Source organism: Fragaria vesca, linkage group LG2 (assembly GCF_000184155.1).
Source record: "Fragaria vesca subsp. vesca linkage group LG2, FraVesHawaii_1.0, whole genome shotgun sequence".
NCBI lineage: Eukaryota > Viridiplantae > Streptophyta > Magnoliopsida > Rosales > Rosaceae > Fragaria > Fragaria vesca.
The window spans coordinates 29,018,802-29,046,532 of NC_020492.1; the positions used below are offsets into that span (position 1 = coordinate 29,018,802).

A 27,731-nucleotide genomic window follows, 5' to 3' on the forward strand; every position below is an offset into this window, starting at 1 on the left:
GGCCTCTCTCTCCATTCTCACAGCTCCTTCCTCCGCTGCCACCTTCAACTGCACCACCCCCACCAACGCCACCTCCAACTTCGTCCCCACAAACACCACCACTCTCAAAGCCGTCAAGACCCTCTTCAACATCACCCGGCCACCTCCGCACCCTCCTCGGAGCCAAAAACCTCTCCCTCTCGACCCGACCCGACTCGACTCACCCGTCCTCGCCGCCAACAAGCTCCTCGTCCCTTTCTCTTGCACCAAGCCTCAGATCTGGGTCACCTTTCTCTCTCACCCGACTCACCCGTCGCCATCGCCGTCAAGACGCTGCTGCTGCTGCTGCTGCCACCTTTCTCTCTCTACCAAGCCTTATCGCTGACCCACCACTGTCCCTCGAAATTTCAAAGGGGTAAGAAAGGTAAGTTCTTCAATTTTTCTGGTTTAATTAGCTTTGGTGACAGTTTATGTGTTTTTGTTTAATTTGATTTTGATTTTGATTTTAATTTTGGTTAGGATGTGATTGATATGATGGTGGTGGCATGGTGATTATTTAGTACAGTGGTGGTGGTGGTGGTGGTATATTTGGGGCAGATTGTTGGCATGAATTGAAAGAGAGATACTGTATTAAAGTTTACTGATCCCACCCCTAGTAGAAGTCTACTGGGGGTCAGTAAACTTCCATTAGGTTTACTAGGGAGCAATGAATTTGTTTATTAGCGTAAGAATAGGTATTTGTTGTGTATAATTGGTATGAAATTGAAAGGAATATACTGTATTTAAGTTTACTGACCCCCAGTAGAAGTTTACTGGGGGGCAGTAAACTTCCACTGTGTTTACTAGAGGGCAATGAATTTGTTTATTAGGGTAAGAATGAGTATCTGTTGTGTATAATTGGCATGAAATTGAAAGGAAGATACTGTATTGAAGTTTACTGACCCCCAGTAGAAGTTTACTAGGGGCAGTAAATTTCCATTGGATTTACTAGGGGGCAATGAATTTGTTTATTAGGGTAAGAATGAGTATCTGTTGTGTATAATTGGCATGAAATTGAAAAGAAGATATTGTATTGAATTTTACTGACCCCCAGTAGAAGTTTACTGGGTTCACTAATTGGCGTTTTTATTTTTTTAAAATTTTTTTCACCTTTAGCGACGAAATTCAACTATTCCGTCTCCTAAGTGGATAATTTTTTTTTAATTGTAAAATAAAATATGTCGCCTAAGTGGTTCTTAGGAGACGCTTAGGCGACGGAATTTTAGGTTTCGTCACCTAAGTGTCTACCTCACCACACCTAAACGACGAATCTTAGCTGACGGACGTTCCGTCTCCTAGGTACTTAGGAGACGAAATTTGTCACTTAGGAGACGAAATAATTCCGTCTCCTAAGTGCTTTTTTTTCAGTAGTGTGAGAGATATAGTGTTGCAGTGCAATGTAAATGACCGCTTCACCCCTCCGTATAGAGGGATGAGGCCTGCAGTAATTGCCTTTTTACCTATGTTGCACGGCCACGGCGAAACGACACGGCGCGACATGCCGACACGGCAAAACTCAAAAACTAAATATCCAACACGGTTTGGACACAAAAAATAAATTATAGATTTATTATTTTTAATAAATAGAAATATACTAAAATATAAAATAAGTTAATTACATTACCAAAATAATGTTCTAAATTCAATTCATTGCATAACCATAAAAATAACATTAAAGAGAGTCGAATGCAAATGATAGAAGTGCATAATTAACAATATTAGAAGTAGCAGACCTCTAACTTAAAACATAACATTAAAGAAAATCAAATTTGCAGTAGGTTGCTGTCACACCCCACCCCAATTTTCGAAGGATAAATTTCAAAAATTTGGGCATGATATAACTCAGAAATAAGACTCCATAACCTGCTCAACAAATCCCAACTAAACTTAAATGCTGAAAATGTAAATGTCAACAAACGCATCGACTGAGTTAAACATTACATCTCCTTATTTACATTAACTTCAAAAGTCTAGTAAAATAAGGACGCTCACTTGAACTTAAAAAACAAACTGCCATAATAAAATAAAATAAAGTGCACAGAAACTAAAATCCTGCCACTATGCCTCCGCCTCAACCCTGCTAATCATCACTTGCAGGTCTAACCCCTACACCATAAATTGGTGCACCGGGTTGTAAACAACAAACCCGGTAAGTTAAAACGCTCGTATGAGTAACTCTCAAAAATAATCTCAACCCTACATCATATAAGATAAGACCGGTAATTCCTGCTCTTAGTTTAGGAATTGCCTCAAAACAATAAAATTCAAAAGAGAGTAAATAAGAAAACACAACAATTCACAAATAAAATTAAAGAATCTCTTGCATTAAGCAATAGTTCAGGAGATACTCAAAACAAGGAATTTAAATGACAACAATTAAGAGCAATGATAAAACCACATAACCAATACTTTTACAAGATACATGTACCCATGAGTCCCAGATACCAATAAGGTATCTCTCATGACCTACAGCAAACACATGTACCCATAAGTCCCAGATATTAATAAATACCTCTCATGACCTACAACAATAATTTATGTACCCATGGGTCCCAGATACCTTAAGGTACCTCCCATGACCTACACCGACAGACAGACTAGAGCTCTATTCCTAACCATAATCAATCACCTGGCCAAAGGCTTGGAACCCAGTTTGACTGTCCAATATCAAATCACAAAATAATAATAGCATCATAACCGTAACCAATCACCCGATTAAAGGCTTGGAACCCGGTTTGACTATCTACACAACATTTCACATAAGGGTAGAATCATCATAACCGTAACCAATCACCCGATTAAAGGCTAGGAACCCGGTTTGACCATCTAAACCACAAATCACAATATAATAAAATTATCATCAATCAACACGATGAGCACATCATAAAATTTATATCCTTCCACATATTCCACATAGATATATTTATATGAACAAACCTAGATTTCCCCATAAGAATCATCTATCAATAACCAAAAACATTATGACCACATGAACCTTAAAAATAATCATGTAATAGGAAAACTTGTTTTAACTTACCTATGAGCCGTTGACGATCAAGCTCATATATTTTAAAACAAACAAAAACATAATTTTTAAATTATAATCATCATAATCATCATCAAAATCATTACCAAAAATCAATCATCATAATAATTATCATCATTATCATCCTCATCATCAAAATCAATCATTATAATAATTATCATAATCATAATCATTATCATCGTCATAACCATCATTCATCATAATCATTATCACGATAACCATAAATAATTTGTCCCAAAGTGAACCTTGGTGAGATGTTACTCACCTAAAATCCCGCTGCGTCTTCACAATAAACTCAAGAGCCAAGCTCAAATATCAACTCCACAAGCTACCTATTTAACACCATTAATAACCTTAGTAAATTCTCAACAAGGAACAAAGTACCCTTAACCTAAAGGTTGCCCAAGGAAGAGCAATCCATCCTCCAAGACCTCCCAAGGTCATTGGACATTCAACCAACAAACCATACTACCTCCAAGATCAAACTTTCAAAGTTTATGACCTAATAAACACCAAGACGACACTTAGCCTTCACACACGTCAACACACTAGTAACTAACAAGGACTTGCTAACACGACAACCAAAGCCCCCACACTGCCCGGACGCGCCCCCATGCGCCACCAAAGACGGCGACGAGTGAGCCCCACGCGCCACCCCCAACTTCAAAATTTGGGGAAACTCTCAACATGAAACTTGTAGATTGAAGCATGAAGAGCAACTTTAATACCTGAGGTTTCAACCAATTTTGACCGGAAACGGCCGGAAAATGCCCCGAAACACCACCACGAACTCAACCTTCAATTTACAAATTCGGGGCTCAAAAACTCAAAAACTTGTTTCAATCTATGCCTAGCCACTACCAGAAGGAGGAGAGGAACCAAACTCACCTAAGTTAGCCCCTCGTTGCCGTTGAAATGGCCGGTTTTCCGGCGAGACAGCAGCAGCTCCGTCGCTCCGTGGCGGCTTCTAGGCGGCGAGACGGCAAGCGAGACTACCCCAGAAATGAAGAGGACGTCCATACGAATCCAACGGAACCGGCGGCGCCCAAATCGGTGGCTGGACAGAGGAGAAATCAGCCGGAGAAGAAAGAGAGTGTGGGAGGGTCGGGAGAGAGGAGAGAGAACTGAAACTGGGTTGCTGCAATTATAGGGTTTCCAAAAATTACTCCCACACATTTTTCTACTTATACTCTTCCCAAAACCGGAAACTAACTTCCTCTGACCATAACTTTCTCATACGACATTCGTTTCAAGCGTGCCGCATGTCTACGAACTCGTATCGACAAACTCTACAACTTTCATGAAGGAAGTTTTCGAAAATAACTTACGAAAAATAAAGTCAACTTTTTGGCCACTTAAAACAAACACCTTAAAATAAACTCCCGAAACTTCAACTTCGCAAAACCAACTAAGAATTTCTACAAATAATCCTTCGTTAATTCCGGAAATAAAACAAGGAAAATTGATATGAAAATCTAGGGTATTACAGTTGGTGACAAAACTGGGCAGTGGCTTGCTTTTCAAAAGTGGACAGTAGCTTTATTTAGGTTTTGGTTCCTTTTTTTTTTTTCAATTAAAAAAATTTGATAAATGATGATGTGGCGTGTCGAAGATGATGTGGCGAGTCGGTTAACGTGTCAAAAAAGTCAACATTTTTCAACACGCCACGTGACGTCTCGGACACGTATTTTGCTATGTCGAGCGCCGTGTCGACGTGTTAGAGTCCGACACTTCGACACTCTACCTAGTGGAGTGTCCGTGCAACATAACTTTTTACCCACTGCATCTAGCTTGTCTTCTGTGAAATAGTAAATGATTTATCTACCACTACGTTAACCGCGGTATAGGAGTACGTCACGCTGGGAGTATTTTAGCTTTTGCCTTCAAATATTTTGAAGAATGTATATGTATTTTGGATTTCATTTTGGGAAAGCGCTAGACTACACGGGAGTATTGTACCCCATTATAATTTATTACACGTGGCGTTTTACTGTCCACAGGTTTCAAATTTGAAGGGCACACAAGTAAATTCCAACTTAACAATCGTTAGCCGTAAAAATTATTCGTCATTGTTAAACTTTGAGGGCATTTTGTCAATTCCCACAAAACCCAGTTCTTGAGCACGTCATTGCAGTAGGTGGAGTCGAGATCGCATATCAGAGAATTGGCTCGTCAAGGAAGACGATTATCAGGTCAACTCGCGGCGGAGGAACTCCGTTGATGTCGATTCCGATCGAGTCGACGCTGCCTGAGACATCCGACCCCCGTGATATCCGAGGAAGCTACGAGCTATAAGCTCCTTGTTATCGTCGAAAGGCGTGAGGTTCGGAATCGCCGTACTCCTTACTCTTGGAGCTGTAGATCGGAGGAAGAACACTTTTTTATCGAGTATTACTACAATCGTTGGGTCGATCACGTCTTCATCTGCATCAATATGCTACAAAGCAGGAGATCTATTTTCAACCAAAAAACAGAGAGAACTCAGAGAAGAATATCTATAGAATACAGGGGCCACGGTGTAATGGTGAGAGATCACATAGAAATGTGGATCTGAGCCACGTAACAAGCTTCTTACCATGCATTTAATATAATAATTTATTATTGTACTAACTTTATTAGATGTAACGGTTGTGATCGATCTGCGGGTAAACAGACGGGTCAGATTAGGTCGTATGAATTTTTTCCAACGACCAAAGATATCTGATGTTCAACAACAGCTTGTAGTTCTTCAATCTTCATCGTCGATAGCAAACCGGCTTGGGCGGTGGCAGGGACTGTTGGAGATGTGAAGTGTTAATGGTAAAATTTCGATAAGCTCGAGAGAATGAACCCAAGTTAACCCATCTTGCTCTCCCGGCAAAACCAGAACCACCGCTTGAAGCCTCCAGAGTCGGCGCTACAAGCTAGAGACGGCGCTGCAATGCCGAAGCTCGGTGACTCTATGATCCGAAATCACTTGGTCAGAGTCAAAATTAGATTAAGTTACAACATTGCCCTTCAGGTGGTGTTAGTGAAAACTGATTTTTACTATTCATAAAATTTACATGAATACCCTTCCGTTTTAACACCCGTTTCGACGTTTGAAACGCCAACGTATTCTAGCTTTTGCCTTCATTTTGTTAGATTATTTTTGGAAGAACAGCCTTTGTGTGGATGTAATTCCCAATACAAAGATATGCGTGTTTGTTGGGTTTTCTTTCTTTATTGCATAGTTGCTAGCTGTGGTTAAAAGTAGTCATGATGGCTGCGACATGCCGGGTACGTTTCCCAGCCCCCCGTTTTCTGCAAACGATATGACAGGTGAAAGAAGTTGATTTGATGGTAGAGTCAGTCAGAGTTTTTTTTCGATGAATAATAGAGTCGGTCATAGTTGAAATTATAATAAGTGCCGACATGGCTTACTCCAGTTGCTGCAAACAAAGCTGTTACATTGGAGACCACCAAAACAAACAGTGGCTTACCACCCCATTTAGTTCTGTAATCGAAACAGGAAAACAGAAGGTGTAGACTTTCAGAAGGTTTAGACTTTAGAGAGTTCAGGGTCGGAGTTGGAACAGTAGTACTGGTGAAGATGAGTTGGGAAAAGTGAGAGGAATGTCATATCTTGGACCTCAGATTTAAGGGTAAGGGTAAGAATTGCAATTAGTATGAATTTTGGGTAGTTGAAATTAGTGTTCTACCCCTGATATAAATCCTTATTTGGTAGAAAGAGATCTTCTTTCTGAGGATAAACACTTGTGAGTATAGAATTTTTACCGTCTTCTCTCTGTTCTTGTTCTTGCATGTTTCAAGTTGTAGAAGTTTGAGGTGTCTTCTTGCAAGGGAGCTAGGCTTGCTTTGCACTGCATCTGCATGGTTTGGAGGTAACACTAATATTCATTCAGAAAGTAATTTTGATTGTTTTTGTGGAAGTTTTGGGTTTGATCTTATGGTAAAAAGTTAACTGATCAGTTGATTTGGTCTCTGTGGGTTTAGGGTATAGATAGAAGAAGAGAAGGGATCATGAAGAAGAAGAGTGGAGGAGGAAGAAAAGGATTCAGAGGACTGGTGCTTTTGTTGCTATGATGGTGGAAATCTTATGATCTGCGAACACCAGTGAGTTCCTTTTCCTTTTCCTCAATTTGGGTCTGGAATGAATTGCTTGAGCTAGTACAAGATTGAACAGAGTCGATGAACTCCCTTTCTCTCTGACTCTGACAAGAACAAAAGAAAGTAAAAATACATGAACCCCCACTTTGGCCCAGCCTGGCCCAACTAGGGCAGGCCCAAGTCGTAGAGATGCCTTGTTTTCGAAGGAATCTTAGATAAGTGATTTGTATCAGCTAAAATAGTTATCAAGGAGAATAGATTCATATATGTTTGGGTTGAATTATGCTCCAAACTACAGATCAAATTAATCAGATGGCATTGATCCATTTGTTCATGCTATTAATATTCTACCATTAGTGCTTTGTGTTTCCAAAACTAAAATGCTTAACAATCTCTGTATTATAACATTATTTGACTCAAACGAAAATGCACCATATAACACTGCATCATATTTTATTAGAAGCTTCATTCTCATCAGCATTGCCACTATTGTATCTTTTGTTGTTTTTCAACCTATAGTATTTCGTTCTTTTATGACAATCATGGTCATCTGTTGAATTTTCTGGTCGTTTCGATGCTTCTTAACACATTTACTGATATCAGGGGTTGCTTAAAAGTGTATCATCCAGGATGTGTAGGAAAAAAGGAAAACTCCATGTACTCTGGAAAGCGCTGGACTTGTAGTAAGAAACTTAACTCACTGAGGGTCCAGAGACCTTGTAATATCTTCTCTGCAACCCATAAATTTGACCACTTTGTAAACCAAGGTAATTATTTTCAATGGATCTGAACTTTAATTTTACTTCATTGGAGATTAATTTCCTGGGATTTCCTTACCAATATTGAAATCTAGTACATATATGTTTTCATAAAAATGATAGATCGTACAATTTGGAGTTGTTCTACTTCATACAGGTTATGAATTCTAAATCATTGAACTCTTTTTAAGTTCTATGTGAATGAGGCATCTATTTTGCTTCAGACTTGGTCTCTTTGTTGTATTATATATCGTGGTTGTGGTAGCACGCATTATCCTAATTTCTGATTCTATAGCATGCATATTTTCTAATTTATGTTCATTTTGTGGTTTATGTTGTTAAATTTCAGGAGCAGATAGACTTGGAGGATCAAGATGAATGGCTATTTAAAGAATATTGGGAGATTGTAAAAGAAAAAGAAGGATTGACTTCAGGTGATGTTTATTCAGCAAATACCGATTTGAAGAAGAGAGAAAATCAAAGTTCCAGAGTTTCACCAGTAATTATTAGCGAGAGTGATGAAAGTGAGGACTTAATGTCAGATAGCGACACTAGTGGCACTGGTGTTGCAGAAATTCTGAAGCAAATGAGAACAAGGAAAGCATCTAAGCGGCTGGAGTTTATAGGATGGGGTTCTGAACCTCTCATCAAGTTCTTAAAATCCATTGGGAAGGATACAACCGAAAAGTTGTCTCAGTTTGATTTGGACAAAATTATCTACAACTACATGAGAGATAATGAGCTTTATGACACCAAAAACAAGAGAAAGGCTCTATGTGATCAAAGTCTGCAATCCATTTTCAGAAAAAAATCTGTACTCTTAGAAAAGATATATGGTCTTCTATGGGAACATCTTGCTGAGAACGTAACAGAGGATAGCGAAAGCGATGATGAAGATGAAATCAAATTGTTAGATAAGAACAAAGGTACTGCACATGACCACAAGAAGAGAAGAGTGAGCTCTGATACAACCATAGCATCTGATGAACAGAAAGCGAGTCCTAGATTCCAAAAGAGCTGTTTCGCATCTATCGTTACTGAGAATTTGAAGCTTGTTTACATAAAGAGGACCTTACTGGAGAAGTTACTGAAGGAGCCTGACCATTCGGAAAGTAAGATACTGGGGAGTTTTGTAAGAGTGAAAAATGATTCCCTAGACTACCTTCAGAGAAGTACTCACCAACTTTCACAAGTTAAAGGTATTGTGTGTACTTGCAGTCAATATCAGGCGATGCGTTTTGTTACTGATGTCAAACCTTGTCGTTTGGATGCTTTGACATGCAAAGTTAGTGATGTATCTATACTTTATAAGCCTAAAACCATCTTTGATTGGATATACCCCAATGAGATTATCATAAGACTGATCTTCAGCAAAGGAGATATAATCTTGATACCTCCATTGGCTTTTAAGTCCACTAAGAGTCTTTTGGTTTGCTTTGTTCTATTTCCTTGCAGGCATAAAGGAAATCTTAGCAACCAATGGTGAGGGCAGTAAAATTCTACTGCAAGTTTCCTATTTTGTAAAAGATATTCCCCTTTCTCTACTTTCAGATTCAGACTTCAGTCGGGTAATTGATGTGTTGGAAGTCTTCACTTCTCCAAATTTCAAAGCTGAACCTATTAATGTTAATGTCTACATAGAAAGCTGGGAATGTAACTTTTTAAGCCTCAGCATTTTAGATATTTGGTTCTTGATATGATATTCTTAGAGCTCTTATCTCGAGTAAGGGTTAACCTTAGGAAACATTTAGCGAGTGATTATGCATACATGGACATGTATGTGGTCTTTATTGCACTATATTTGCAATTTTTCATCTACTATTTCTTACCAACTGCCTCCTGCATCTATATATATAACGTACTCAAAATTGAGAGTTAATAATTCATAATATTCCCAAATTGTTTTGTTCTTATCTGCTGTACTCACATTACTTCGGTTTTATATATCTTATCATTTCATTTTCCCTTTCTGGAAACATAAAGATCGTTATGCTGCTTTGGTAACAAAATAATTGATCCATTGATGGGATTCCACCTTGAAGAGTGTGAAGATTTGTGCCAAAACATGGCAAATGGCCGTCTAGAGAAACCTACTGTTGTAAGTTTCAGTTTCTCTTCTTACAGATCTTATTGGTTTGAATATATAAGTAAGCATCGTTTCAGTTTTTTTTCTCTTGTGTTTAGTTTTACTTTTTCGGGTTTTGGGAGTATTGTTTGTATTTGTTTACCATGATGATTTCGCTTCCCAGCTTGTTCTGTAGAAAAAAAAAAATATCAACAGTCATTTGTCAAGTTGTACCGTGTCAAGACCTTGACCCGAGTGATGTCCAACTTAGGACAAAATACCATATATACATAGTTATTTATCCTAACATGGACTTGAGTTCATTGTGTAATAGGTTGAGCTCGAAAGGAAGGCAAGAGAACTACATCAGGACATAACTAAGCATGTAGGTATTTCTAATTGATATTAGCTTTTTGCGTATTTCGCGTACATTTTGCTTAGTTCTTTGGAATATCTTGCCAACATAGTTTATCTATAATGTATTGCCCTTCACCTTTGCTGATCCTTTCTGTGTTTTTTTTTTGTATATATTGCTTTCAGTGGATTGAAAAGGAGTTGATGAGATTGCAGAATTCGGTTGATCAGGCAAATGAGAAAGGATGGAGAACAGAATATCCTTCCATAGTATTTATGAATTCTTGTTTTTTTTTCATCAGACTGAGTGCTAATTTGATTTTGAAATTTATTAATGATCACCAGAACTGAATTTCTAGCTACTTTTGCAAGTGTTTCATGCAGTCCAAGATTTTTTTTTAACTTTGCACTTCTATTAATGGAATATGGTTATAATAAGCAAGAAATAATTTGGTAATCGAATCCCTCAAATCTACCTCTCTGAGAGTTAGTTTACCAACAAACTAGGACAGTGTGGAAATGCTTAGTTTAAACTGTAGTTACATTATCTTATCCCCATTTCAAGTCCATATATGAAATGTACGAGGGAGTTGTCTATCCCATATATAACTCTGGCAACTACAGATATTTACCAGCAGTGTTTGTGACATGGATTTTCTATGTAGGAGCCAGCTTCTTGTGGCATAAAGGGGCTACAGGCTAGAGAAGAAAATGAAGGAACTGGTCAATAAAATGCCACACAATTCTTAGGGTTATGAGTTATGACACAACAAGAACTCCACACACATCAACCATGGAACTTCATCAAACAAATAGACAATTGCTTTACTATTTTCGTGCGGTATTGTACATATATAGTGACACTTGATGTATCCTCAAATGTACCTTTGTCAATGGAAAATCCTAGTACTGTGCTTGGAAAATCTGCAGTCTCCGAATCAGCTTCAACTTATTTATAATGACGCTAAAATTACAAACAAAAAAAAATTGAATTTGTTCTATTGAATCTTGTGAACGTTTAATTTTTTTTTTTTTGTTAAGAATATTATGTATTTAATATAATAGATTCCATGTATATTTCTGTACATTTAGGAGATTACCTAGTATCCCTAGTTTATAGGAATTTGATAGTTCTACGCTAAGTTTGCTTGCTTGTGTATCAATGAGAATATTATTCAGTCTCAATATTATCTTGGGCTAATTACATAGTCTATTTGGAGACATTTTTTTCCATATAAGTCTATCTAAACATTTTTACCAACATAAGTCCACTCAAGCATAAATAGAGTCTTACATTAGGTATTAAAGATCAACAAAATTACAGACTGTCATCCATCCAAACAAATTAGATTTTATCTCTTATATTTACAAAAATGCCACTAATGTAAAAAGTCAACAACCACAAATGATCTCTGGCTAACCTCCGGCGAGGTCTCCGGCCGACCTCCGACGAACTTTCCGGCCGACCATCTGTGAGGATTCTAGAGACCACAAAAGCTACTACCACTAACAACAAAATATACTACAACTAACAAAGAAAGTTACTATCACTGACAACAAAAGATACTACCGATAGCAAAAAAAAGCTACTGCCACCAACAAAGAAAGCTGCTACCGATAGCAACAAAAGCTACTACCGCCAGCAAAGCTACTACATGTCACATCCCAATTTTCAAAAGATAAAATTGCAAAAATTTAGGCATGATAAAACTCAAAATCTTAATATCTCACAACCTGCTCAACAATTTCCAAACTAAAAACAAATACTGGAAATGTAAATGTCAATAAACTCATCAACCGAGTTAAACATTAAATCTCCTTAATTACATCAACTTCCAAAAGCCTAGTAATAAACTACTTCGCTCACGTGAGCTTAAAAACAACTGCCATAAAATACAAATAATGAACATCGTCTAAAACCCAGCTCCTAAGTTACTGCCTCAACCTTGCTGATCATCGCCTGCAAGTCTAACCCCAACACCATGGATTGGTGCATCGGGTTGTAAACAGCAAACCCGGTAAGCTTTAAAAGCTCGTATGAGTAAATCTATAATAAAAAACTCAACCCAACATCACATGTGAATAAAACTGGTAATTCCTGCATTAGCAAACTTAGTTTAGGAATCACCAAAAAATAAGAGAATTCAAAAAAGAGAAATAAGGAAACGCAACAATTCACAAACAATTAATTCATAAATGAATCCTGCAAAAGCGTAGTTCAGGAATTCTATTAAAATCACACAATTAAGATTTAAGAATCTCCTGCGGATAAACATAGTTCAGGAGATACTCAAAGCATGAAATTAAATGACAGACACATAAAAACATTACACAATCATCTCTCTACTCTTACTTATGAGTTCGTCAACACTTAGTCATCCCCCATAACTAATAAAAAAACGCGTACTCATGGGTTCGTCAACACTTAGTCATCCCCCATGAAGTACCGACAGACAGACTAGAGCTCTAAAACTGACCGTAACCAATCACCCGGCCAAGGCCTAGTTCCCGGTCCACCACGAAGGCTCCTAATCTAATACACACAATCACCACTAAGGCACCATTCCACAACAAATGCACACAATCACCACTCAGGCACACATCAATAGAACCAAAAATATTATAGTCATTATAACCTTAAAAATAATCATTTAAATAGGAAAACTTGTTTTCTCTTACCTATGAGCCGTTGGCGATCAAGCTTATAAAACATTTTTTAAAATAAAAAACATAATTTTTAAATTATAATTATCATAATCATCATCATAATAATTATCATCATAATCATCATATCATCATCATCATCATCATAATAATTATCATCATAATCATCATATCATCAACATTTTCATCAACATTATCATCATCATAATAATCAATATTTTCATCAACATTATCATCATCATAATAACCATAAATAAATAGGTCACAAGGTGAACCTTGGTGAGATTTTACTCACCTCAAATCCAGCTGCGTCTTCGCACGCACAACACAAGCATATAGCACAAACCACACCCACAAGTCACCTATTAACAAAAATGTTAACCTTAGTAACTATGAAAAACAACATTATCCGACTCGAACCGAAACTCAAGTCCTAACCCACGAGCTTGTCACTCGAGACAAAACTTCCTCCTTGACCTCTAAGAGGTCGCCGAAACGTCCTACACATCCTATAGAACTACTAACCAGATTCTCATGTTTGGATTTATTCAAAAATGAACCGAACGAAACATAACACCAAGGGGAAACCCTAGCATGCAATACTGGTAACCAAAACTTACAACCCACATATCAACACGTTCGTATCGAAGAGTACTACCTAACCAGCACCACAAAACACCACAGACACTACTGGACGCGCCACCACAGGCGGCGGCAAGTGGGCCCCACGCGTCACCACAAAACTTCCGAATTTGGGCAAACTCAAAACATCAAACTTGTAGATTGAGGAGAGGGGAGTATCTTTTATACTTGAAGTTTGAACCAATTTGGCCGGAATCGTCCATAACAAAACCGGCTGCCAAGGCGGCCTCAAATCGACTTCTAGACCTCAAAACGAGGTGAATGGCAGCTTGAAATGTGCTTAGAATGAAGAATGCTTCAAGGAATGAGCAGCCTCACCTCTAGTCGTTGCTGTACACGGCCGAAAAGTCGTCGGGTCGAAGTCAGGTCCGCCACCCTCTCTGTGGCGTTCGATTCTCTCAATTCTGGGTCGAGTCGTCCTCACCCACCTACACAGGGAGGACCACACCAAGGAGAGGAAGAAAACCTGACCGGTGTCGGAGTGTAGGTCGGTCGGATGTGGCTTGAAAAGTCGGGTCGGGTCGGCCTAAATGTTTCGTCGGCTAAAGTCTGGGAAAAAAACCGACGACATGTTTTTCGTCGGCTAAACTCTAGGACTATAGCCGACGACATCTTTTAGTTTCGTCGGCTAAAGTTATCGCCGACGACCTTTTCCCGACGAAATCTTAGCCGACGAAGGCTCGTCTGCTAAGATCTTAGCCGACGAATTAAGTTAACAGGCCGACGAAACTTTTCGTCAGCTAAAGTGTTTGTCCTGGTAGTGTGTATTTAATATAATAGATTCCATGTATATTTCCTGTATATGTAGGAGATTGCCTAGTATCCCTAGTTCGTAGGGATTTGATAAGTTTGCTTGCTTGTATATAAACTCTCTGTATCAGTGAGAATATTATTCAGTCTCAATATTATCTTTTCTCTATTTTTTTTGAAGATTGTGAACGTTTAGTTGTACTACTGACAATTTAAACATGCGAACGTCTAATGCTATATGCATTAAGGCAAAAAGAAAGAAATTGAAAGCCTCTCAACAGCATTGCATCTTCTCAATCAACTAAGGTGATTCTACACCACCCAGTCTTCTCAACCTTTGGGATTCTAACAGGGACATAAATTCACGTTTTGTTTTGTCTGTATATTGGATAAAACGTGATCTATTCGTAGGCATCGATATGAACTCTTGAGACATATACACATGCAAGTAGTTTTGTTCGTACATAACATGACCTATTTGTAAGCATCTCATCTCTTTTCTCTACCCATTTCCGTGCATGCTAGCCTAAAAGGGGTTTGTTTGTTTTCTATTTCCTCTAGCGATGGTTGAACAATTGTGATAACATGATGTGGTCCTTCGGTTTCAGGACAAGGGTGCACCATGCCATGATGGCGTAACTTTGTCTGCTCCTGCTCCGTTTTTGGTTCTGCACTCTTGAACTGTACATGTGAAAGAGAGGCTAATTCTTGTATGGATTTTTCAATTTGTTCAACGTAGGCCACTACATCAGTTAACAGTGAAGCTACAGTCACGGCTGGTATGATGTCTAGTAAAAGAATATCTTCACCCAAGCCTGGAGACTTGAGAAAGGATTTCAGGGTAGTAGCTGCAGTTCTTGATTTTATTATGTGTGCAGAGGCAGATGTTGGTCGAGTCATTGCTTTCATGGCCAATGCCAGTTCTTTCAATGCCTCGCTCGACTCTGTGCTCATCTTCATGCACAACTCTTGAACTTTGCGGCTTTGGATATTTAGCGGTGTCTGTAAGAAGATCGAAAGTATTGTTATGTTACAACAAAATTATTTAGCGGTATCATTTGTTTGAAACAATGAACTAAACTGAATTTGTTATAAAGAAAATACAGTACTTTCTATCGTACTTGCATACCTGGATTTCGGAGTTGATGTAGCCATTAAGAGTATCAATCCGGTAAGCACATTGTCGGGTAAGGCTTCCGATCTTTAGATAGTGTTTCCAAGGATGACGGAACCTAAACCGACCGTGCCTAGGCTCCCACCTAGCAAAATTAACCTGCAAATAAAACATGAGGTTTAGTATTAACTACTTATTTGTAACTAACATTTTTAATATTTGTCTGTCATTTTAGGTTCGATTAGAAGGAAACCATTGTACCAGTATTTCTGATTTTTGTGTCATCATACATGTGGTATTAAGACTCACCTGACTTTCTTCACTCTGTTTCGAGTTTAGAACACTGCAATATCCTTTTAAAAGTGCCTTGTTAGACTCTCCTCCCTTGAAAGATTTTTTGAAGCATTCATTCCCAAACCCTGTAAGTTTCATATATTGCAAAGACTGTAAGCTTTTCTCTAGTCATCTTCATATTGCGGCGTAGCTATGTGTATATTCATATCTCATAATAAATTTACCTTCTAAGAAGCTCCCAAGCTTTTCAATGTTGGTAGCAACCGAGTTGTGCAGATCATCACCAGCCCACACCGGGCAAATGAAAACACACACAGACACAGCTGTAAAGGCACCTATAAGGATTGTGGAAGCCCTCTTGTGTGCCATTTCTAGTATCTCTTCATCTCTGTATCCGGATACCGATATCATACAAAATGTCAAGATAAAAATCAAGGAGTCCATAATCATATCTTGCCTTGATCCGGGGAAAGAAGCGGAGAAATGTCACTGATGCAGCTGCAAAATGACAAAATCAACAGGTTGAAGACAACGTATACACAAAGTTGGAGATGATGATCGACCAGAATATTGTGCTTTAGTGAAGTGTATTTACCTAGTAGAAAGACAAAAAGGCTAACCAGTATCGGATGACCTTTTTCTCCTGATAGATTTGCCAAATGGTGAATACCAAATCCTAGAGAACCTGCAAGAAATGTTGCCAAAATCCTGTTCAAACCTCTTCCGAGTGTTGCTCCTGTATCATAAAACAAAATCATTAAGACAAACTGCTTCGATCAGTAATTCGAATTGTGTAGTAGAAAATAAAAACATACGTACCTACGGAAAATTCGAAGACAACCACAACAGTTAAAACAGCCCACATAGCTGTGGCACCAAGGCCATCATAGAGAGGATCACAGTAATATAGCAATGACACCAACAAAACTGCTAGTCCTACTTTGAGAGAATGAACAATCCTTCTCGGATCATCTTGCCCTAGCTTCTTTAACTTCATAGGAAACTCAACAACCTTGTTCTTCATCCTGCTCCCAAAAAACCCATGATCTTTTTGAACATTTTCACCCTCATTGCTATTTTTAACTCCTGCTACTTGAGATGCCATTACAGTGTTGAGATAGCCCGTTGAGATAGACCGATAAAAGTTTATGGAAGTAGCTGTACTCTTTTATAGAGCACAGGAGAGATGGAGAAGTTGCATGGAAAGAGATGGAGAGCTAGGTTAAGGACAATACTACGCGTATACGTTATTCTATGAATATGAAAATACATGAGTGCGGGATATTTGAGAAGGGTTTTCAAATAAAGTAGCTAGCTAGAATCGATCTTGAAGGAAACACGTCTCATGAGTCATGGGTTGGTTTGTTTGTATAGGGACGAGTACCAACCAAACCAGATGTCACATACTCCTTTACAGTTCTGCACACTACATGGAATTTCTTGTCTCTTTCTGAGTTTTTGCTGGTGATTCACAGCACCAAATCCAACCTTGGGTCAATGCGATAGTTACAACTTTGATTCACATTGTCCTTTTATCAAGTACGGTGCAGGCCTTAGAAAAGGCTAGAGAGAAAGATAGACAGCAATTGCCTATTATGATCGATGGTGACTTGTTAATTAGGGGTTGTGTCATGCATCTGTATTCCAATGTCGTTATGCACTTGTGAGTCATTTTTTTTGGGAGGTTACACATGCATGTGTATACATATATATATATATATTAAATTTTTTTGATGAGATGTATACGGTAATCCGTTTAGGGAGCTCCTATTCATATTTTCTGTTTTGACACTTGGACCTCTTATCATAATATCATATTGTTGTCATTAAAGTTCATACTTTACTACTAACTTAATCTCTCTTATCTCCATACGATGTAATTTGATCAAGCCCAGTTCTCAAACTCATCTCAACAATAGATCAAATCAAAAAATTAGTTGATCATATCCAGTTGAACACCTTCAATACTAGCAACATATGCTCTTGATGAATTGAGAAAAAAAATTGTTATTTATAATGACTTACGTAAATTGTTGAGGGATTTTTATTTTTCTATATCATTTTTTTTAAACAAAGATGTGAAGTCTTTGATATTGCAACAAAAAATAGGCAAATAGCAGTTACAACATGACTTACCCGCAACGACAACGATAGAAAAAACCATGCTAGATAGCCCAAAAGCAACCTAAATAAAACTACTATGGAGTTCAACTAAGCAGAAAATAAAACTAAAACTAAGATCAAGAGACCATAACCAACAAGATTGGGCATGCCCTAATCCTGGTTTATTAGACAGATCCCGGAACCACCCTACACATAGGAGGTATCTCCGGGGCCTTCTTCCTCGACCATCAACGCCATAACAGTCGGCATGGACTCTGAGATAGTAGCAAGAACGTATCCAAACCAGAATGATAGTAGGTCTAACACTACCAGAAGAAAGGCTTTAGCCGATGAATTATTTTTTCGTCGGCTAACGTGGACTTTAGCCGACTAAATTTTCCTTCGTCGGCTAATTTAAATTTTCGTCGGCTTTGGTCAACTTTAGACGACGAAATTAAAATTTCGTCGTCTGAATAATTTTTTTCGTCAGCTATAGTCTGTAAACTTTAGCCGACGAAATTTTTAAAAGTTTAGCCAACGAAAAATATAATTTCGTCAGCTAAAGTGCCTTATATTTGCAGATATGGACAACAACTCATCTAGGAAAAAAAAACTATACGTAGAACCTTCAAACGAAAAAAAGTCATGAAATAAGATATGCCAGAATGGTGAAATACATCTACGGTTGAAAAATCACGGTATTCCGGTAAAGTCTCGGTGCCGATAGTTGCGGTCAATGCAATTTACCCTTAATATTCACTATGCTGCAGATTTGGCGTTTGGTGTCCGATTGACTATTGTGATACCTTTCCGGAAGCGTAACGACCCTACGAGTCAAACTCATTGCTATGTTATGACATATGGGCCGTTTTGGCCATCCGAGTCCGTTTAGGGCTTCAAAATGCAGTTTTCTTATTTCCGATTAGAGTTGACCGTTTCGATCGAGCCCTTAACGTTGTCGAATCTAGTTGAATTTTTTACCATAGACATCTTTCGTCATAATGATCATATCTGACGGTCGAATTTTGGTTTGTAAATTTTAGTCATCAGAATCACGTGTCTAATATTTACCGTTATTATTCCCTATGGGGAGCCCTATCGTTGGAATGTAAATGTCTCAAAATGTTTATATGGGCAGTTGTGTCTCATCTACGTGAGAGTTTTTCGTGTGGAAGGTTTGACCAAACTACGTAATATAGAGGGAGATATGAGCGTTTTCGTGTGATAAGTGACGATGGATTAGGGTTGACCGTTTCGATCGAGCCCTTAACGTTGTCGGATCCAGTTGAATTTTTTATCATAGACATCTTTCGTTATAATAATCATATCTGACGGTCAAATTTTGGTTTTTGAATTTTAGTAATCGGAATCACAACGTGTCTATTAATGTTATATAACTTGTTTAGTAGGTTATACAACTTTGTGAACCAACTCTACATAGGAAGCAAAATTATCAAAAATCTCGTAAAATAAGATGTGTTCAGAATGGTGAAATACGGCTATGGTTCAAAAATCACGTAAATCGGGTAACGTCTCGGTGCCGATAGTAGCGGTCAACCCTATTTACAGTTATTATTCCCTATGGGGAGCCCTATCGTCGGAAGGTAAATGTCTCAAAATTTTTATATAGGCGGTTGCATCTCATCTACGTGAAAGTTTTTCGTGTGGAAGGTTTGATAAAACTACGTAATATAGAGGGAGATATGAGTGTTTTCGTGAATTTATGGACTTTAGCTGACGAGATATTAAAAAAGTCGTCGGCTAAAAGTCGAAAAATTTTCAACTTTTTTTGGCGGTAAACCAAATTTGGAGGAAAATTTTCAAAAGACTTTAGCCAACGAAAATATATGAAAAGTCGTCGGCTAAAGTCGAAAAATTTTCAAAATTTTCAACCAAAATTTTCAAAACAGTTTAGCCGACGAAAATAAAGAATTTCGTCGAGTAAAGTTCTTTATATAGGAGTTTTACCGAGGTGGATGGTAAGAAGTCAGAAAATCAGAAAAATGCCGGATTTTCTTCTCGGCCTAGCTCCGCCGTCAAGCCACCGGAGACCGCCACACTTGTCCCAAAAGCTTCGCCGTCGTGTCTACTTCATTGCTGGACAGGTGGTGCATCGAGTGGCGCCGCCGTGAGGGATAAATCGAGCTCCAAAACTCCGCCAGTTCGGATTCGGTGTCGATCGAATTTCTACTTTCTCAGGTCACCATTTAGTGAGTTCTATATATGGATAAGTTGAGTTTGATTAGTACTACATTCCCCTAGAATTTGGTAGCTCGATTCGGTGTGTGTGAGGAGAATCGAAGATTTGAAGTTTTTAGGGTTTAAAATTGGGGATTTTTATATTTCGATTCAATTGACCTGTTTAGGCTTAGAATTGAGCTTCGACTTCTTCTAGAAAGTTGTTCGAAATGTTGAGAGGAAGATTCTGTCAAATTTTGGTGGTGATTGGAGATGGCCGAAAGTTTCTGCAGTTTTTTTTTTTTCGAAAACCAGCAACTTTAGCCGACGATATTTAAACACTATATTCGTCGGCTATAGTATTTTTATAAGGTTTAGCCGACGAAACAGACTATATTTCGTCGGCTATAGTTATTTTTTTTAATTTTTTTTTATAAGGTTTAGCCGACGAAACAGACTATATTTCGTTGGCTACAGTTATTTTTTTTATAAGATTTAGCCGACGAATATCTTAATTGTTTCGTCGACTAAAGTCTGGGAAAAAATCGACTACTTGTTTTTCGTCGGCTAAACTGTGGGACTATAGCCGACGACGTCTTCTTTTTTCGTCGGCTAAAGTCCTCCGCCGACGACCTTTTCCCGACGAAATCTTAACCGGCGAATTAAGCTAACAGGTCGACGAAATTTTTTCGTCGGCTAAAGTGTTTGTCTTGGTAGTGCAAGGCCCAAACCTATTGAGGCCCAAAGCCCCGAAAAATTCATCCCCGTCGTCAGCCACCACCTCACCAGAAATTGCCTTTTCCTGTCAACCCAGGGTTCTGCGGCAACAATCTCTGATAGGCATCATCACCATCACTACTCCGGCCAGCCAAGACGAGCCGATCCCGTCGGAATCACCATTGTACACGTCAACCATACCTTCATCCTTGCAAGATCTGAATCCAGATCTCCAACACCAACCCGCTTGCTGCTAGCGCCGCCACGGAGGATGCTCCAACAATCATCGCCGACATCGTGAGATCCTTTGCCAGGCCAGAGCACTGGAGAAACCGCTTGGTAGGAGTGGGTAAACCTCCCATCCACCACTACAAGGAGATCAGAAGGAAGAGTGATGGGGTTGAGTCGCAGCTCACCTCGTGCCTGAAGCCAACCGGGGCTGACAACACAAAGCCCACCACTATCGTCGTTCCAAAACCCACCGCCGCTGTCGGAAGTGAAGACGAGGGCTAGGGTTGAGAGGAGGGCGACTAGACAAGAGAGAGCCATGGTGATAGAAGACTATGCGTATTGTGCTAATGTTCATAGGCTAAGTGAAGCCACTTATACGTTCGGCATGGGAAGGCTTGGGTGGCATTGGGTTCGCCTACATTTCTTCTCCATTCAGAACTCTATATCTGATCTTCATTTTTCTGTATCACTTGAGAATGCAGATTTATCGCTTTAATTTGGTTCAAGAATGCATGCCCATATTGTTTCTTTAAAGTTAGGATGATAGAACAAGATGGATTTGTCCATTCATAAATAATATAAAATTTATATTAGATGATAATTATAAAATCAACAATGGTAGACACAAGAATTTCTAACGACGATGATAATGGAATTCTCAATTCTAGTTAAGAGAGAGAGAGGGGAGATTTACCAGGTTTTTTTTTTTTTTTGGAATAATCCAGGTTATTTTTTTTTCTTCATTTAATAAAGGGAAAATGCCATTTAATACTAATTTTAACCCCTTATTGCCTATTTCAATGACAATCTTTTCCATGAGCTCATTCCAATGTAAGAGAACTTTTTTTGTGCCCAAATAGACAAATCTTTACTAAAGTCTTAACAAACTATATTATTTTAAGACTATTTTGGCCTCACCTCTTAAACATGCATATTTGGCCTGAACCTCACTGGACTCCGGTCACCGGAATCTTGTCGCTGGACTCCGGTTGCCAGAATCTCGTCGCCGGACTTTCTCCGGTCACCGTCGCCGGATTCCTACCCCCCAGTAATCGGGTTACTAACCCTTAGTAATCACCTTATTAAGTTATTGACCCCTAATAATCGGGTTATTGGACCCCAGTAATCAATTATGAACCCCTGATAATGATTACTAGCCTCCAATAATCTAGTTACTAACCCTCAGTAATCAGGTACAGCTCCCAGTATACAGTTACTGACTCCCAATAATCATGTTACTGAACAAGAATATGAAAATTACTTCTATGAGATAGAAGAAAGAAAAGAAATCTTGAGAACATAGATTCAAAGAATTAAACTTGAAAGAATGGAATTTGATAAAACCTCAGAGGAGGTAATATCATTCGAATACAACTTCAGAAGAATTAGTATATGCAGATAAACAAGAGAGTATTGAAGAGACTGATACTAAAGAGTAGACAAATATGACAGGAGAAATAATTTCAAAAAAGAAATGTGCAATCCTTTTACAGAGGTAAAAGAGGATTTTCCACACCAATTCATACGTCAAGTAAAGACAGTCTCTACAAGAAGATTCAGTAACTACATGGAAATTAGATTAAAGTTTCCAGGATACAAGAAATATCATCTACATGTGTTTGTAGACACTGGATCAGGATTTAGCTTAGCAAAGAAGTTTGCTATACCAGAAGAGTATTGGACAACAGATCCAAGAAAAAGTGTCATTGGAAGAACCATAGAGGGAAGGCACATAATCATTGATACAATAGCTAAAAAGGTTAAAATCACCATTGGAGGTGGAGATTTTATCATTGAAGAACGTTAGGAAATGAGTTCATCCTACAATAAATCTTCATACAGAAGACACCCATAAACCTATTAGGTTTTAAAAAGGGAGACAAAATCTTCTAAACAGAGTGACTAAAACACGCTAGAAGCGTAGTTGGTCCCTTATTTACATCACAATATTAGAAGTCGCAGCAAAATCATGGTGATATTTATAAGCCAAAATTTGATGAGATCTCACAATATAAACAGTATAGGCTGCAAGAAGAAGTGCTTATAAAAGAAGAATCTTCAGAGGAAGAAGATGAAGAAGAAATCAATGAAGAAATCAATTTCATCCAAGAACATAATCTCAAACATTTCGAAACCAAGCTTGAGAAGCAGAAAAAGCATACCCTTGGTGAGATCAAGGATATGCTAAAACAAAATATTGATATAAACCCATTGAAGTTTTGGGAAAAGGACCCAGTGGTCTGTGAATTAAAACTTCATGATATGAATGTCATTTGTCATGTAAAAGCAATCCCTCAATACAAAGAAGAAGATCAGAAAGAATTCAGAAAAAGATATAGATGATCTCTTGTAAAAGGGGTTGATAAGACCATCAAATAGTCCTCATCATGCTCCTACCTTCTATGTTAGGAATCATGTTGAACAAGTATGTGGTAAAGCAAGAATGGTGATTGATTACAGAGATGTTAACAAAAAGATTGTTAAAGATGGTTATCAAATAACATTGGCAATAGTGTTGATTAACAAGATCACAGGAGCAAAAGTTTTCTCAAAATTTGATGCAAAGTTAGGATTTTGGCAAGTTAAAATGCATTCCGATAGTATCCCTCTTACTACCTTTGCAAATACACATAGACATTATGAATGGTTAGTAATGCCATTGGGTTTGAAACAAGCTCCATCAAATTTTCAAAGGAAGATGGATAATATTTTCAAACATGTGGCAGATTTCTGTGTCGTCTATATTGATGATATATTGGTATTCTCCAAAACCAAAGAAGAACACATAACACATTTATATGAGGTAGTTAAGCTGATAGTTCAGCATGGAATTATCCTATGAGAAAATAAAGTCTTTTTTAGTCCGAGATGAGATTGATTTCTTGGGAATAAACATCAAAAATGGAGTTATCAAGCTCCAACCTCATATCTTGGAGAAAATCTGGAAATTCCCAAATAAAATATATCTCTGATGTCAATAGTCTACAAAAAATTTTTAAATGTCATAAACTATGGAAGAGATTTCCTTCCTAAAATTGCTAGATAAACAACAATGTTGTCTCCAAAAACAAGTTCTAAGAAAGTTTGGAAATTCACAGAAGATGATGAAAAGATTTGTAGGCAAATTAAAGATCTATGCAGAAATTTGCCTCCATTTCATCAACCTAAAGAAAATGATGAGATCATTCTTCAAACAGATGCTAGTGACAATTTTTGGGCTGGTGTTGTTCTCGCAAGAACTCCAAGCACCAACACAGGAAAAATCTTAAAGTTTTGTAGTGGCAAGTTCAGCCTTGCAAAACAGAATTATCCCACATGGGAAAAAGAAATTTTTGCGGGTAAGAAAACAATTGAAAATTCTCACGTCCTTTAAGGAAAACTATTTACTGTGCGCACAGATTATGCGGGAGTAAAGAATTTTAAAAATTTTAAGCTTGATAGGGCTGCTGATAGGGGTAGATTAGCAAACTGGCAATTATTTCTTAGTCAATATGATTATAATTTGGAATTAATTGCAGATAACAAAAATTATCTCCCTAACGTCTTGAGAATTAGAATTAGCGATGTTCAACAAAAGTGAAGGAAGTGACGAATGTCATGATCCTAGAAATAGAAGACCAGGAAAAGAATCAGAGCAACCCGAAGAAATTGGAAGAGTTCTAAAAAGCTTCTTGTTGTGTCCTAAAAGACCAACCATAACTGACCAATCCCAGGGCAATGGGTTGGCTAACCCGTCTCAAACGGCAGCCGGTAAAAACTTAACAAGACTGTTGATAGCTGCTGCTTTGCCAAAAAGCAGGCTTACTCCTACGAGAGTCTTATATGGCTACCAACTAAACACTTTTCCTGAACCAATTTTTCGTTGTGGCAAAAGGCTAGCTTTCTATCAGAAAGCATTGCTCGATAATTTGATGTTTGCATGTCAGGAAAGTGATTTGGGACTCATAATACAATCACTTCAAGCTCTATCAGCGGAGCTGCATGAAACACATCAAGAAAATAAACAACATAGTGTTGTTCCAGCGAATACGTTCAAGGTAAAATATCTTGAAGGTCCAGAAAGTGCTAGAGTTCCTGTTCTAGTATTAAAGGAATAAGAGTGATTCAAATTTTATGATAGTATTGGAATTCATTCTTGTGACCGAGTCCTGCCAGAAACACTATTTACCTTCCCAAGACCATATCCAGAAAGATATGTTGTGAATGTTCAAAGTGAACATCCTCAAGAACATAAGCTTTGGCTAGTTGAAAATGGCTTCGTTCATAATTTGTGGACAAAATCAAACGACGATCTTAAGGGATTATCTGCCATTATAGTCAACACAGTCTAAAATTTTAGAAAGTCAAACTGCATTCTCAAGCTTAAGTTCAGATCTATGCCTCCTGAGTGGGTGGAGAAGAAAAATGGAGAAACAAAATACATATCTCCATACCACTATATAAGAATTATTCAACGACAATACTTAAAACCTGTGTCAAGAATACAATGGGTAACCTAATTCTATTATCCTATGGATGAAAGCCATGTCCCTAGAATATATCAAGAAAATCATCGAGGATGATCAAGAGAATACTCATCTTGCATCTGGAGAGAAGATAATTGTTACCATCTATGACTATCATGAGGTCATTAGCAGTGATTTATTTTTATCTCTCAAGAAAAAAGAAATTGATTCCACTTTAGTATGTGCTCAATGGATTGAAAAGATTGAAAATGATAAGCACTACAAGGTGTATGAAGATACCGACATGAAAGAAAATGAAAGAAAAGCAAGAAGCAAGAAAGAATCTATTTTAGTTAGTGGATGAATAATGGAGCTGCCAGCTAGTGGAGGAATCATCAAACTGTCAGCTAATGGAAGAATAATGGAGCTGCCTTTTAATGTTTGATGTATTTCAATTACAGTTTGAGTTCCGCTGCCTATAAAAGGAACCTTGAGTCTTAGTTTAAGGGCATCAGAAAATTGAGCAGAATCATTTTCTCTCAAAGAGTAAAGAAGCCTTAGTAGTAGCAGTGTGTTTTTTCTTTCTTGTCCGAGTTAGTGTGGAGTGGTGTGCCTTTTATTTCAAGTAAGTACTTGTAATCATAATTATGAGTAGCTAAACAACTTTTAGCTGTTTGCCCAAGAGTGAGGCTCTGGGTTTTAGTTTGTATTTATGTCTGAATAAATAAATTCTATTTTGTGCCCAGTACCCTATAAAAAAAATAATAATAAAATAAAATTAAAAAAGTAAAATAAAATTCATGTGTTATATTTTTCCAGTAACATTTTTAATCTATAACATTTCTGCATTCTAATTAGAACAGTTGCTGTAAAGACAACAGTGATTCAGCCAAACCTAGTAACCAAGTCGACTAAAGGTCTTTAGGTGAAATTTTGACATGTTGAAGGCTAGTTCTTCTCTAGGAATTAATGTTTTAATTATGTGTTAGTAATAATATCGTGAGAGAAGGTACAGACTGGGACCTTAGTAGCATCACTCAGGCAATCATAGTCAACCACCACAAAATGATTGTCCATAGAACCAGGGTCCTTCATTGATGATGCGTTTTTTGTTCCTCCACCTTGGTGAATTGGTGTATGACGAAGCGATTCCCTTGAGAGTGCATCTGTAGTAGATTCTAGAGATCCCACACAGTAGAGAGGGTACCCATCACAGCTCATGGTTCAGGCTTTTTTCATTTTGTCGACAACAGACCTCCCATTGCAAAGGAATGCCATGAAATGGCAACGACACCAAAAAAAAAGATCTTACCTCTTTCTTGAATAGTCAAGGCATGAGTAGCAAAACGATTTGACTTTTCATCGGACATAGTGAGATGTGGGAGAAGACAACAGGAGAGATGCTAAGAGGTCGAAAATATTAAGCCCTAGAAACGTACTCTAGAGACTAGAGAAAAACTTATTTTCTAACAGTCTTCCGGTGAAATAATGTTGTTACCTGATAGTTTTTTTAGGTCTATGATGAATTGCCCTAGGTTTCTCGGTTATGTTTGATTTGAGCACAAGCATTAGTCTTCAAACATTTGGAACCGGTTAATTTTCACTACCAGGACAAGCACTTTAGCCGAGGAAAAATTTTCGTCGGCCTGTTATCTTAATTCGTCGGCTAAGATCTTAGCCGACGAAGGCTCGTCGGCTATAGTGTCGTCGGGAAAAGGTCGTCGGTGATGACTTTAGCCGACGAAATTTTTTTTTTCGTCGGCTATAGTCCCACAGTTAGCCGACGAAAAACATGTCGTCGGTTTTTTCCCAAACTTTAGCCGACGAAACAATTAATATATTCGTCGGCTAAAGTGTGTAATAAATAATTTAAAATAACTATAGCCGACGAAATTTACTATATTTCGTCGGCTAAACCTTATAAAAAATTTAAAAAATAACTATAGCTGACGAAATATAAAATATTTCGTCGGCTAAACCTTATAAAAAATTAAAAAATAACTATAGCCGACGAAATATAAATATTTCGTCGGCTAAACCTTATAAAAAAAAATTTAAAAATACTATAGCCGACGAATATAGTGTTTAAATATCGTCGGCTAAAGTTTCTGGGTTTTGAAAAAAAAAACTGCAGAAACTTTCGGCCACCTCCAATCACGACCAAAATTTGACAGAATCTTCCTCTCAACATTTTCGAACAACTTTGTAGAAGAAGTCGAAGCTCAATTCTAAGCCTAAACAGGTCAATCGACTGAAAATATAA

The 27,731-nt window shown here is 37.9% G+C and overlaps 1 protein-coding gene and 1 pseudogene across 3 annotated transcripts; one reads left to right on the forward strand and one right to left on the reverse strand.

Moving 5' to 3' along the window:
* Positions 1 to 6,511: 6,511 nt before the first annotated feature.
* On the forward strand, positions 6,512 to 9,796 carry LOC101308637 (uncharacterized protein At5g08430-like). Of its 2 annotated transcripts, none has more exons than XM_004291626.1 (5): positions 6,512 to 6,693; positions 6,863 to 6,927; positions 7,040 to 7,159; positions 7,757 to 7,920; positions 8,261 to 9,796. In XM_004291626.1, exon 5 carries the CDS (start codon positions 8,447 to 8,449, stop codon positions 9,395 to 9,397), a length of 951 nt encoding a protein of 316 aa, XP_004291674.1. In that variant the 5' UTR covers positions 6,512 to 6,693; positions 6,863 to 6,927; positions 7,040 to 7,159; positions 7,757 to 7,920; positions 8,261 to 8,446; the 3' UTR covers positions 9,398 to 9,796. The 2 variants fall into 2 exon arrangements, with proteins under 2 accessions (XP_004291674.1, XP_004291675.1); XM_004291627.1 differs by having other exon boundaries at positions 6,556 to 6,927; positions 8,261 to 9,196; positions 9,367 to 9,454.
* Positions 9,797 to 14,875: 5,079 nt separating this feature from the next.
* LOC101297910 lies at positions 14,876 to 21,341 on the reverse strand (annotated as a pseudogene). The gene is made up of 8 exons (XR_184167.1): positions 20,994 to 21,341; positions 20,807 to 20,877; positions 16,614 to 16,819; positions 16,390 to 16,530; positions 16,019 to 16,292; positions 15,810 to 15,919; positions 15,516 to 15,659; positions 14,876 to 15,388 (listed from the first exon to the last, which is right to left on the reverse strand). The product of XR_184167.1 is annotated as an aluminum-activated malate transporter 2-like (transcript).
* Positions 21,342 to 27,731: the final 6,390 nt, after the last annotated feature.

Coding starts and splice junctions, on each gene's coding strand:
- LOC101308637 (XM_004291626.1), top strand. CDS start 8,447: ATGTCAGATAGCGACACTAGTGGCACTGGTGTTGCAGAAATTCTGAAG.